This window comes from Giraffa tippelskirchi, chromosome 9 (genome assembly GCF_054371585.1).
Source record: "Giraffa tippelskirchi isolate mGirTip1 chromosome 9, T2T-mGirTip1v1.2.pri, whole genome shotgun sequence".
Lineage (NCBI taxonomy): Eukaryota > Metazoa > Chordata > Mammalia > Artiodactyla > Giraffidae > Giraffa > Giraffa tippelskirchi.
In genome coordinates, this window is record NC_137283.1 from 106,782,120 (window position 1) to 106,796,631 (window position 14,512).

The window sequence follows — 14,512 nt, forward strand, 5'->3', positions numbered from 1 at the left end:
GCATTGGAGAAGGAAATGGCAACCCACTCCAGTATTCTTGCCTGGAGAATCCCAGGGACGGAGGAGCCTGGTGGGCTGCCGTCTATGGGGTCACACAGAGTTGGACACGACTGAAGTGACTTAGCAGCAGCAGCAGGCTTGTGATGAAGAGATGATGATGTGCTGTTCTCCAGGGTGAAAAGTTGCACAGATGTTGGTTATGATTCCCAGTGTCCACAAGAAAGGAGTGGTGAAGCAGGCCCGGAAGGGGCAGGAGGCCCCAACTCTCCCCTACTTCCTCCTAATACCTGCATTATTGAATGCTCAGTTGTGCCCGGCTCTGTCCTAAATTCTTTGTACATGTTAACTTCTTTAACCTTCACTGCAGCCCTTTGAGACTAGTGGTAATCACTCTCATTTTACACATGAGGAAACCATGTCTTGCACCTAAATCACAAATCTCTTAGTAGCAGAGAAGAATTCGATGTCATTGGATATTCATTGGCCTCCACAGCCCAAGTTGTCAACTAGGATGCTTTCCTGAGTGCAACCCTGGGACTCAGCCAGGTCCTTCATTTATTATCTCATTTTATCTTCCTTGAAGAAGAATGGCATCGGGATTGCAAAATCAGCTCTGGGAATGGATGTCCGAGTTCCAATCCTGGCTTACCAAGTATTAACTATATGGTCTTGAGCATTTGACTTACCACTTCCTCATCTGTGAAATGGGGGTAATAATAGTACTACACATTTGTTATAAGGACTCCACATGCAGCTCTCATTTCATCCTCATGATAACCTTATGAGGTAGTAGTTACTAATACCATTCTTTCCCCATGTATTTTAGGGATTAATCACCATACTTAGGAGCTGTAACAAAGAGACCCCTCAGTTGTATTTTGTCTCTGATAACTGTCCAGGGCAGGTTGTGCTCCATGGTTTCGTCCAGGGACCCAAGTGGGTGAGGCAATTCCACCATCCACAGCATCTGGGGCAGCTGCTCTGTGTCCTCACCCACATGGTCTGATGTGGCTCGGTGTGGTGGGAGAAAGGGAGAATGGATTTGGGGAGACAGCTCTTAGCCAGTTACAGTAGAGTATGCAAAATCTTATCATTCTGTAAGTTATCGATAAATCATGACTATTATTGTTACCTGAGTCCCTATTCTGGTAGGAAAGGTAGATTGTGAAAGCTGCTTATAGGAAGGAAAAGGGTAACATATCAATGCTTACAGCAAAAGGTGAAAATAGTGTGACCATATCATAGTAGCCCATATTTTCTCTGGCATTTGCTGTCATTGGTCTCTTCATTATCTATAAACAGAGAGAGAGGTTATTGTGTATTGTTATCTAGTCTTAAGGAAACTAGTGACAGTGTTAAGTAGAAGGCCCTAATTGTCTCTCATTTCTCATTGGTCATTTCTAAGGTGAGGAAACACAGTCCAAATCACCTTTAAAAGAGGAAAGCAGGACACCTGAGAAGAATTAGGTGTTGTTCAAGACAAAATATAAGTTTGTATTGAAGTTACAAAAACTTCACAGTTTAAGCCCTATGTCAGAGGGAATTGAGAAAACTGAGATTCAGTCACTGTGTTGGGGGATCTAAGAGCCTGGATCTTTGAGTTATCTTGGAATAAAGAGAGAGCGAGTTTAAAATTTCAGAGTTGGAATGATGAGTCTTGTGGCTGACTTTGATGTATGTGTATAAGTGGTGTTTTTCTTTCTGTCAGTATATGACCCTTTTAGGCTCTGTTTTGACTTCACCTTATGAACATCATAGTATCTAACACTTACATGTACCTACAGTATGCCATAGTGGTTTACATGTAGTAACTCTACATTCCCATAGCAACTCATTTTTCAGATGAGAAAACTGAGGCACATAAAGGGTAAGAATCTTGCCCAAAAGACCCAGGTGGTAAGTAACCAGAGACAAGCTTCAAACTTTGGTAGTCTGGTTCTGGAGTCCATGCTCTTAACCACAGTGGTATAGTACTAGTTATGCTTTATTATGGGCTATCCAGGTAGTGCTAGCGGTAAAGAACCTGCCTGCCAATGTAGGAGACATAAGAGACGCAGGTTCAGCCCCTAGGTGGGGAAGATACTGAAGGAGGGCATGGCAGCCCACTCCAGTATTCTTGCCTAGAGAAGCCCCATGGACAGAGGAGCCCAGCAGGCTACGGTCCCTGGGGTCACAAAGAGTCAGACACGACTGAAGCGACTTAGCACATACGCAAGCATGTTTTATTATGTAGAATGATATCAATCTAGGACTGAATGTAATTTTCTTCACCTGTCACCCAGACAGCATAGGTCTGTTTCCTGGAGGTTCTGGTCATTTTTGCTTTTACTTACCTCTGGTTTTCCTGTCTTATTCTTTTTCCATTAGTGTTTCTCTTGGCTGTGGGCATAGTGATATGTTGTGTCCAAGTCTGTTGTTCTGAAGGAACCTTGGGCTGGGTAGACACTTGGTGGACAGCAATCTTTATAAGGGAAAAAATGATTTGTTAGAATGCTAGACACCTAAGGAAGTAGGATTTTGTTTTTTTTGAGGAAGTTATCCTTTTGACTTCCCTGGTGGCTCAGCTGCTAAAGAATCCTCCTGCAATGCGGGAGACTTGGGCTCAATCCCTGGGTCGGGAAGATCCCCTGGAGAAGGGAATGGCAACCCACTCCAGTATTCTTGCCTGGAAAATTCCATGGACAGAGGAGCCTTTTGGGCTACAGGCCATGGAGTCGCAAAGAGTCAGACATGACTGAGAGACTAAGCATAGCACATCCTTGTGACAGGAAAAGGGAAATTTGAACTGAAAGTGTGCTTAAGACCTTCTCAGCACCTGTGGGTGGGGCAGAGAAGACAGATCCTAGCTTCAGAGGCCTGCCAGGGGAGGTGCTCTGTTGGAGGGACTGGGTGTGAATGGAGAACGTGAATAGAGAACTTGTGCAACTCTATGGAAAGCTCTAGTGACAACTGTGGGGTTCAGGCTGGCTGGGGAAGGAGTAAGGCCAGGAAGGTGGCAGTAAACTGGAGAAGCTGGTGGGAGCCAAAGCCTGGAGCCCCGAACAGTGCAGGAGATGGGGTCAATGGGAGGGACAGGGGGAGCTGGGAGGATGGGAGGCTGTGGTCAGAGAATGTGAGTTTTGCAGCAGTGGCGCCTCTCCAGGTGATGAAACGACTTAGGTACCAAACCCAAACGCCCCCAGGGGCAGGCAGGTAAACTTCACACAAACAAAATCTGTCTGCTCTTTGTGGGGACTGTGTCAAGTTTGAGCATTGGAATTTGTGGAGTGGGGAGGAGTCAAAGTATAAAAATGTACATCATATATGATGTATGTTACCTTCTCAGTCATATTCATAGGGTTGTCACAATGGGATGCCTCTTAGGTCCCCAACAGGATTTGGTTGTGTTTATCCCTTTATTCAAACTAAGCATAATGGAGACCCTTCATGTTCGCCTATGCCTTTTTTTTTTTTTTTTAGCCCATAGGTCAGCTATAATAACTTGTTTCTTTTCCTCTCTCTTTGCAGATACCAAATATTCCTCTATTTTATATGTGCCTTCCAGAATATCTCTTGTGGTATCCACTACTTGGCTTCTGTGTTCCTGTCAGTGGCCCCCCAGCATACCTGCAGGCCCCCAGGCAATGTGAGTCAGGTTCTTTTCCAAGACCTCTCTACTTGGCAGTTGGAGGACATCTGGACCCAGTTCTCCATAGGCCGAGAGGATCACATCCTCGTGCAGCTGCAGAACGGGGAGATCTGGGAGCTTACCAGCTGTCAGAGGTTCCGGAGGGATGACCAGTCGAGTCTGGACTATGAGTACAGCGGCCAGAAGAGTAGCTTCCCTTGCTTGGATGGCTACATCTACGACAGAAGCAAGTGGCTCAGCACTGTGGTGACCCAGTGGGATCTGGTGTGTAACCGAGAGTGGTTCGGAAGGCTGATCCAGCCCACATTTATGTTTGGAGTCCTGCTGGGAGCAGTGATCTTTGGCTATCTCTCTGACAGGTAACATGAAGTCTTTCGCATTGTTTGATCCATCAGTGTAGGGTTTGTTTTCCTGTCTCATTGTCTTAGGGGACAGGGAATTGTGTTCAAAACTTTAGTCATTTCCATACTTCCTATCTAAATACATACTTCTTTGCTGATGTGTTATTTAGGGACACAAAATAACATTAAGGGGATGGGTTCTGAAGACAGTCCACCTGTGTTCTGCCATTTATTAGCTGTGGACCCTTGCACATTGCCTGACCTGCATTTCAGAAACTTGTGTGTAAGCTGGCAATGAAAATAACAATACTCCTCTCAGAGGGTTATTGCAAAATTAACACAGAAAAAGTACCCTGGACATATAACCACTCAGTGGCTACTGGTTATTACTTTGAATTTTTTTTCTTTAAATAGACTTGCTTTTTAGGAGGATAGTCTGGCCCTATGCAGTGATATCTATGAAATTGTGTGATGTACTGACCAAATTTAAAAAAAATATACTTTAAAATGAACATATAACTCTTAAAATAAGGCAAAGTTCATCTGTGTATGGACATGGACCACACTTTTAGTGCCTGCCCCAGAGCACAGAGATAAACTTATTTATTTGGCCCCATAGTTATGAATTTTACAAGGCACTGGGAACCTAAAGACAACGGCTTAGGTCAGAAATTCCTGGCCTCAGTGTGTGCTAGTCACATGGGACCAACAAACACATCGAAAGAAAAATTACAGGGCTTTGCTGTGTCTGGGGCCATATTAGAGGTAAAGGCCATGGAGACAAAGACTGTGGAAGCCTAAAGGGAGGAGGACCCAGGTCTTCCCCCCCACCTCCCACATCCCCTCCAGGAGGTGGGGTTTGAATAATGAAATTGCAACAGAAGTGGAGTCTATTAGTAAAATAGTTATTATTTGGTGACTGAAGTTACCATTTCAGTGTTTAAGAATCTTCTGCTTCATAAACTTCCTGGGAAGGATGGAAGTTGGGTTGTCAATGGGGAGAGGAGCAAAACAGGAGTTGAGGAGGTAGATACTCCCTTTTGGAAAGTCCCTCAGTGGAGGAAATGCAAGATGCAAGGTGGCTACAGGAATGATGGGGATCCAGAGAAGGTTCTTGTCTTTGGCTGGAAGAGACTTCAACTGAAAGGGAGGAGTCAGAGGAGTGGGAGAGATAGAGGGAAAAGAAGTAATTGGTAGAATAAGGCCTCAGAGGAGATGGGAAGAGACATGATCCAATACAAAGATTGCAAAATGGTATTTGAAGAGAAAAGGGTGTGTGTCTCTGGACAGGAGGGAAGAAAAAAGGCTGCAGGCAGATGCAGGTCGTGTTGGCAGCTGGGCAGAGCAGGAAATTGCAGAGCTTTCTCTTTGATGTTCTCTGTTCTCTGCTCATCAAGAGAGCTGCTCATCTGTTACAGAGAATGAAAACATTGTGGGTAGAAGAGGGACAGATGAAAATAGTTCAAAATGAGATTCAGGGCTCAAATGAGATTGGGAAACATTTGTATGTAGGGCCAACAATCCCTACTAGTGCCCGTGGGAGCAGAGCAGGCTGAGGCTGTGAACGTGACAGTTTCCAGTTTGCTTACATACTCTCTGCTGCAATGGGCAAACCTGTTGCTTGGAATCTCAGGACTGTATTCTTTTGTCTTAAAATGATCTGTCAGGGACATCTCATAGGGAGAAAATATTTGCAAATCATATATCTAATGACAGTCTAGTATCTAGAATACATAAAAAACTCTTATAACTCAACAATAAAAAGACAAATAACCCAATTCAAAAATGGACAAATGATTTGGATGGATATTTTGCCAAAGAATGTATACAAATGGCCAATAAGCACATATAAAAATGTTCAACATCAATGATCATTAGGGAAATGTAAATCAATACTATAGTGAGATACCCACGGTCACTAGAATGGCTGTAATCAAAAAGACAGACAATAACAAGTGTTGTCAATAACAAGTGTGGATGTGGAGAAATTGCTGGGATGGTAGAATTGGGGCAACCACCCTGGAAACAGTTTGGCAGCTCCTCAAAAATTAAACATAAAGTTAGCATATGACCCAGCAATTCCACCCCTAGATACATATCCAAGAGAATTGAAAACATAACTTGCCTAAAATTTTGTTCACAAATGTTCATGGCAGCATTATTCATTACAGCCAAAAAAGTGGGAATGATGTCCAAATGTCCATCTAGGGAAGAATGGATAAACAAAACATGGTATAGCCATGCAATGGAATGTTGTGTGTGTTAGTCGCTCAGTCGTGTCTGACTCTTTTGTGACCCCGTGGACTGTAGACCACCAGGCTTCTCTGTCTATGGAATTCTCCAGGCAAGAATACAGAAGTGAGTTGCCATTCCCTTCTCCAATGGAATGTTATTTAGTCAGAAAAAGGAATGAAGTACAGTAACATGGATGAACCTTGAAAGCATAATAAAATAAGCCAGGTCTTATAGTGTGCAACTCCATTTATATAGAATGTCCAGAAGAGGCAACTCTATAAAGACAGAAAGCAGATTGTGGCTGTCAGGGGACAGAGGGAACAGAGAATAAGAAATGATGATTCCTGGGTGCAGAGTTTCTTTTTGGAGGGATGAAAATGTCTTGGAACTAGATAGTGATGAGTTGCACAACTCTGTGAATCCACTAAAAAGCCACTGAACTGTATACTTTAAAACTGTGGGCCCCAACCTTTTTGACATCAGGGACTGGTTTCATGGAAGACAGGTTTTCCATGGACCAGGGCAGGTGGGGGACGATTTCAGGATGATTCAAGTGCATTACGTTTATTGTGCACTTTGTTTCTATTCTAATGCTGCTGCCGATCTGATCTGACAGGAGGCACAGTTCTGCGGCCTGGAGGTTGGGGATCCCTGCTTTAAAAGATTGGATTTTATATCATGTGAATTACATCTCACTTTTTAAATCTGCAGGCATGTAATTATTGTTTGTTTGCTTTTTAAAGAGGGAATGCCCTTCCCAATTATGAAAATATAGGGCAAGTAGGCAACTTATTCTACTAGCAGAATGTCGCTAGACTTCTGTTTTTAAAGGAGCTTATTAAGAGTTGCCTCCCCCTTGGTGGGAAGAGCCAGCCCAACAGGGAAGATGATCCAACAGGTGACAGAGCAGGTCCTGACAGGGAAAGGACAGATCTTCCCTCCCCTTCCTCCTAATCCCAGTTTAGGAGGTCCTTTGGGGACCACCCAGAGTGATCGTGTGTGTATATTAGCAGCTGAGGTGGAGACTTGGCCACTGAAAAACTGGCCTTTTGAAAAAATTGTGTGTTAACTCATGATTTACCCAAAATAAATAAGTCAAATACATAAGCTACTAAAAATATAGGTAGAATTTATCTTTCTTGAATTAGAGTGGATGTTTTAAACTGTTGCAGCCACACCTTGCTCCTTCCACTGTGTGATTCTTATTTTTCAGGGCAGGAAGACGACTTGTCTTGTGGGCCACAAGCACCGGTGTATTTTTGTTTGGCATAGCGGTGGCATTCACATTTGATTATTACAGCTTCATAGTCGCACGCTTTCTTCTTGCTATCGTGAGTTGGGTTGTTGTTGGGGTTTCTGTTTGTTTGTTTGTTTTTGCCTCTTTAACTCCACTGCAGTATTTTTATATTAAACCTTAACTCTCTTAGTTGTGCTCATTTAGAATCTAGTGAGACAGAGGTCAAGGACTAATCTTTGTTCACTGCCCAAGTCTTTCTGTAGAATATTAGTGCCGTACGCTTAGAATGGAAGCTGTTAAACGAAAAATTGTTGCTTAGTAGGCTGAAACTTTTCATTTGACTCTGTGCCTGATATGTGATCCACATTCCACCATTAATAGCAGCAGGAATCTGTGAGACATCACTTCCAGTTGGCATTTTACTGGGGATTCTGGCCAATTGTTGTTGTTTAGTTGCTCAGTCACGTTCGATTCTTTTGCGACTCCATGGACTGTAGCCCGCCAGGCTCCTCTGACCATGAAAATCCCATGGATTCTCCAGGCAAGAATATTGGAGTGGGTTGCTGTTTCCTCCTCCAGGGGATCTCCCTGACCTAGGGATCAAACCCTTGTCTCCTGCATTGGCAGGCGTATTCTTTACCTCTGAGCCACCAGGGAAGCCCATTCTAGCCAATACTGTAAGGCAAAAGATAGAGAAGAGACAGAACAAGAGGGAGAGAGGAAGACACAAAGAAAAAAAGTCATTATTTATACCCATTACAAATAATAGCTACCAATTATTTTACTTCTGAGCAGTTATGTCAGTCTAGATAGACTCTGTATGCATGAGCCAAACAGACAGTTAAGGCATATTGTTAAGAATGTCATTTGTATAACGTGCAGGACGGGTGAAAACAAAGCTTCAGACCTTTTTGTTCTGGGGAACAGGGGAGGATAGCGGAAAGGGCATGTGTCTGAATCCCAGCATCGTCATATATTGGCTTCTCAGCTATGTGACCTTGGACAAATGCCTTATCCTCTTCGAACCTTAACTTCTGATCTGTAAACTGTAGAAAAGAATACCTACTTCACTGGGTTGTTACCAGGACTCACTTGAGATTCAGGGAAATGTCTGCAGTTCAGTACCTGACACAGAGTAGGCACTTCTTACAAAGCTGACTGTTGCTGGAAGTAGACCAGGGAGTTTCCACACTCATTGAGGCTTCCAGACAGGTTCCACGCTACCTAATAGCAGCAACAGCGATTCTCTTTGGAGGTCACCGTTCAAGAAACAGAGTGAAGTTTTCTCTTAGGGAGGAGCTTGTGATCTTGCTGAACACAGAGCAGGGCATGCATCCCCTCTCACCAGAACAGATGACCTAAGGGTCTGGGGAGAAGCCAAAGGACTTCAGCCTCAGAAGAAGAGGTCACTGTGCCCCCTCCAAGGGCAAGGTGGTATATTCTCTTTTGGAGTCTTCATCAACAGCTGGGAAGGGTCCCTAAGAAGCCACATTTAGATGGTCAAGGATAGAAGGATGCATTAAAAACAATTTAGGGAAATCAAAGATGTTGTATCTTTAAAAAGTGTAATAATTTTAGGAATGCAAAGAGTTTTTAACACAATAGATAACAACCAGAAGTTCTGTCTCCACTGAGGACAGAATAAGAGGAAATGACTCTGTAGCTGCAGGGTGAGGTTTGATAATAGACCTTCTGATGGGAATGATTGTACAACAGAGGCAAAGATAGGTCTTGAGAGAGTGTAGAGTCCTCTTTTGAAATAATTAAGAGAATAATTGTAAAAATATCTTTTTTGGTCTTGCGGAATACCTTGAGTTGATTTCCAGAGCCAAGAAAATCAGACAGCCACCCGTAGAATACTTCTGTAAAATGTGGTCTTAATTTTCTGTGGTTCTTTCCTTTGGTTTTTATGGGAAATATATTTGTGATGCAATTCTGATTAGGGAAGATGCAGGCAGATTCGTTTACTCAGCACATTTATTGATCTACCTACAGACTGTCATGCTAAGTAAACCTGACCAGGATGTTTCAATAACCCTATAGTGTAGCAGGAAGGCAAGATGCTGATGGACCATTGTAAAAAATCCATACAGTATTGACAACGAGGACCAGCAATGGGGGGAGGGGCTCCACACAGTGGGGGATGGGATGGGGAGTCTAGAGAGTCAGGGTCTTTTTAGTCTGAGGGATGGGTGAGAGAAGAACCTTATAGGCAGAGGGAGTAGCAAGTGAGAAGGCCCAGAGCTGTGAAGGAACTGAAGGTCTAGATACCTGGAGAATAGAGAGGAGGTGAAATGCATGGTGAGGCTGAAGGAGAGAGAGATGACTAGGCAGACCTTGTAAGATAACAAAAAGTTTGCCTGGTTTCCTAAAGGTAATGAGAATCCTCTGAAGGGGTTCAGTGAATTCAGGGGTGAAGTGGTCATTCTGACTGCTGTGTCAGGGGTGGGGTCAGGGTAGATGTGAGGAACTGAGTATTATTAGTGGAGGTGACAGGTGCGAATGGGATCAAGGAGTCTTTTGGAATTATTCAGGCAGTTGTGCATGGATTGTTTGAACCCCGTGACAGAAGTAACTGGTAGGAAGTGGGAGGGAACTCCAAAAGAACTGGCCTTGAAAAACACATCTTGATGTTATAGCTTACCTTAATGGGGAATTAAAGGGGAAATTTGTAGTATTTGAAGATTTAAATTTACCAAACCACTGGATTCTTCAATATTGGAGGCCTCATTATCAGGCTTCATTATCTGAGTCTTGCAATTACAAGGTTGCATGGGGAAATAAAAGCTCAAAATGTGAAACTGACCATTCATACAGTCATCCCTGTCAAGCACCTCTCTGCTTACTGCTACTGGGCTAACCTCTTTCCAACTCTGATGCAAAATGAAATTGCAGATCTTACAAAAGATGCTAAACTACAAAGAGTCTTTGAAAGCAGTGGGAGAAAACTGCCTGAATGCTACACAGATCCCTTGACCAATTGGGATCTGGCAGAGATAGACCAATTAACTTTTGAAGAAATGAATATCCATAAAGATAATGACAAGACAAGCCTTCAAAAGAGTATGACTTGAATATCAAAGGATTAAGAGAGGCCTTTGGGGAAGTCACTGGTGCCCCAGAATAATTTTTCAAAAATTAATTTTACAATTTAATTTATATTAATAAAAGTCAAATGTGAAATAATTTGGTAGAATGTCTAGTCCTTTCACCACCACCCTCCTCCACAAAAAAATCCATTTGTTTCATTCTTTGTTTATTCCATGAGTAGTCACATATTGTTATACTCTGAATTTTGTTAAATTTAATATAGGCCTGCTTTTAAAATAAAGTTTTTCCTCCATTCTTTTTATTGTGCTAAAATGCACATTACATTATTTACCATCATAACTATTTTTAAGTATCTACAGTTCAGTGATATTAAGTACGTTCATACTGTTGTACAACCATCCCCACCATCCATCTCCAGAATTCTTTTTGTCTTGCAAATCTGAAAGTCTATATTCATTAAACAGTAGCTCCCCATACTCCTTTCCCCTCAACCCTTAGCAACCACCATTCTGCTTTCTGTCTCTATGAATTTGACTACTCTAGATACTATGCCTGATATAAATGGAATCATACAATATTTGTCTTTTTGTGATTAGCTTATTTCACTTAGTGTAATGTCCTCAAAGTTAATTCATGTTGGAGCATCTGTCAGAATATTCTTTTCTTAAAGCTAAATAATACTCCATTGTGTATTATCTATTCATCTGTTGATGGATTGCTGTTGATGGGAGCTTGGATTGCTTCCGTGTTTTTAGCTACTGTGAATAATGCTGTTATGAACATAAGTGTAAAAATATTTCTTTGAGATCTCACTTGAAATTCTTTTGGGTATATTCCCAAAATGGGATTGCTGGATCATAAGGCAATTATATTTTTAGTTTTTTGAGAACTCCCCTTACTGTTTTCCATAGTGGCTGTACCATTTTACGTTTCCGCCATCAGTGCATAAGGGTTCTGATTTCTCCACATCCTCACCAACACTTACTTTATTTTATTTTATACTAGCCATCCTAATGTCCATGAGGTGGCATCTCAAATCATGATTTTGATTTGCATTTCCCTAATGATTAGTGATGCAGAGCATCTTTTTGTGTGCGTATTGGCCATTACTGTATTTTCTTTGGACGAATCAAGCCCATTTTTGAATTTGATTGTTTGTTTGGTTAGCAGATGTTTGGTCCTATCCAAACCATCCGTAAGACATTTGGTCCATGCCAAAAGGTAGTTGATATCTGGTCTTATCCAAAACCGTTTGGCTTGGACCAAATATGCTTATAGGTCTTTTGGATAGGCCCAAATTTCCAGGACCTCTTGGTGTGGACTGAATGTTTTACGGATGTTTCTGACAGGACCAAATATCCTGTAAGGTTTTGTTTTATTGTTGAGTTTTAGATGTTCTCTGTGTATTCTGGATATTAGTCTCTTATCACATATATGATTTGCATATCTCATGTTCCATAAGTTGCCTTTTCACTCTAGTGATAGTGTCTTTTGATGCACAGATGTTTTGAATTTCCCTGAAGTCCAATTTGTCTGTTTTTTGTTGTTGTTGCTGTTGCATGTCAAAATGAAATTTTAATCAAATCTTTTTTCTTCTCACTAATTACTATAAATGGTTTGTCGCTATTTAGAATTTAGGATTTAATAAAAAAGGCTCTTTTCTATATAGATAAATTAATACACATATTTGCAAGGAACTGAGACATAAATTCACACTGTAAAGGAATATTTAGATGAAGCAAAAGGCAGTGCCTAACATTTATATCATGCAAAACCACTCAAGCTTTGCCATTTGGGGTAGACAGGGTATGGGAAGATGAGAGGATGCATTTAAAGAAGGATGGATTGGATTAAATTCCATTGTATGAATGTGATATGGGTTTCAGAAAACAAAGCTTTATTTTCTTTCTGGTGTGATTTGCAGAGGGGTCAGACTCCTTAGTAGTTATGTGTGTGACCTTAAATCCGGCCCACCCTCCCTGCTTTGTTTTGCAGTCTGCAAGTGGCTATCTCGTGGTGGTATTTGTCTATGTGACAGAATTTATCGGCATGAAGTCTCGGACATGGGCATCCATCCACTTGCATTCCTTTTTTGCTTTTGGAACCATGGTGGTGGCTTTGACAGGCTACTTCGTCAGGACCTGGTGGATCTATCAGATAGTCCTCTCCTCCGTGACTGTTCCCTTTATCCTGTGCTGTTGGATGCTCCCAGAGACACCTTTTTGGCTTATCTCAGGGGGAAAATATGAAGAAGCACAAAAAGTAATTGATATGATGGCCAAGTGGAATAGGACTAGATCCTATAAACTGTCAGAACTTGTATCACTGGATCACGACGGTTCTGCTGATAATGAGCCCTCTCAAGTTGAGAAGCACACCCTGTCAGCACTGTTTTATGACTGGAGTATCGGAACAAGGACACTTATTCTTTGGCTTATTTGGTTCACGGGTTGTTTGGGATTCTACACCTTCTCCTTGAATTCTGTTCATTTGGGAGGCAGTGAATATTTAAATCTCTTCCTTATGGGTAAGTGGTTAAACTATATTTAAGTGTAGCTGCGAAGTGAAATTTCTACCAAGTTTTGAGAGTGTTTCTATTGTCTTTATTTCTACCAGGAACAACACTGCCAGCTATGTTATTATGGTCTTTTTTAGTATTGTGTGTGTGTGTGTGTCAGTAGCTCAGTCATGTCTGACTCTTTGTGACCCCATGGACTGTAGCCCTCCAGGTATCTCTGTCCAGAATTCTCCAGGCAAGAATACTGGAGTGGGTAGCCATTCCTTCTCCAGGAGATCTTCCTGACCCAGGGATCGAACCTGGGTCTCCTGCATTGCAGACAAATTCTTTACCATCTGAGACACCAGGGAAGCCCCTTTTAGTGTTACACAGGTATATATTTTCTTTTAAAACATGCAAAATCGAAGACTTGAGTCCCTCCTTCCTTTCCTGCCTCTTCTTCTTGCTTGCTTCCTTCCTTTAAGCCCATTGCCATCTCAGAACTGTAGTTCAGAGGTAACTTCTATAACCTTTGGCCTGTACTTTCAGATTTCTTTTTATGAATCTCCATACAATGGTACAGATAAATGTTTTATATTTTAACATAAATGAGATTATTCACTACATATTGTTCTTTGCAAGTTACATTCCTTTTAAAATTTAACATGTCTTGGAGATCTTCTGGCATCTTTCTACCTTCTAATTTAGGAATTTTAGTCAGTAAAATAACCTAAACACATGCAACTGTAGTTTATGATGTCATGCTTCTTTTAATTCAGTGGCAGGTTAAAATAGCTCTGAAGCTGTGATAGCCTGAGGTGTTACTCCTAACCAAATTCACACCAGACATGAGAGGATTATCAGAAATGCATTTTTGCAGCTGGTTATTTCTGAGTAGGCTACTTGTATTTGATATTATTGCCAGAAAGGTTTGCTTTAAAATTGTTATACATAAATATCATCCTTTCTCATTAAAGTGCTCTGATGAGACACCTGTTTTTGTTGATTATAGCACAAAGGAATTATAAGTCATTTTAAGAAAAAAAGAACTACTCTTTTTTTAGGGGGTACAGACCAACAAGTTTATAAAAAGAGCCCACCTTGACTTCAAACACATTTTATAAACAAATGAACAAGTGAACACATTCTATGTGTCAGTTTGAGAAAGGAGGCAATATTTCTAGAACACAGCAGCAAATGGTAGCAGAATCAAGTGGGGTGGGGTGTGACATCGGGAAGTTTAGGAATGCTGGGGTTTTAGATCTTTATGATATAGTCTGTTAAATTTGATGGAGATATATCAATTCTCAAGAAAACAGGCAATCTTGTAAATATAAAAATGTTTCCAAGACAAATAGCATTGTTTTATAGCCACTGGGCTTACCTGATGGCTCAGCAGTAAAAAACCTGCTGGCAATGCAGGAGACAGGGGTTTGATCCTTGGGTCGAGAAGATCCCCTGGAGGAGAGTATGGCAACCCACTCTAGTATTCTTGCCTGGAGAATCCCATGGACAGAGGAGCC

General features: G+C 41.7%; 1 protein-coding gene across 3 annotated transcripts in view; it reads left to right on the top strand.

Annotated features, from left to right (window-relative positions):
• Positions 1–14,512, top strand: part of SLC22A16 (solute carrier family 22 member 16) — a 30,224-nt gene that overhangs the window by 1,207 nt on the left and 14,505 nt on the right. For 2 of the 3 annotated variants that reach the window (XM_081530608.1, XM_081530609.1), the window contains exons 2-4: positions 3,508–3,987; positions 7,418–7,535; positions 12,488–13,019. In XM_081530608.1, the coding sequence (XP_081386734.1) occupies positions 3,508–3,987; positions 7,418–7,535; positions 12,488–13,019 (1,130 nt within the window). Of the gene's footprint in view, positions 1–3,507; positions 3,988–7,417; positions 7,536–12,487; positions 13,020–13,213; positions 13,383–14,512 lie in introns of all 3 variants that reach the window. The other variant, XM_081530607.1, reaches the window with a different exon arrangement.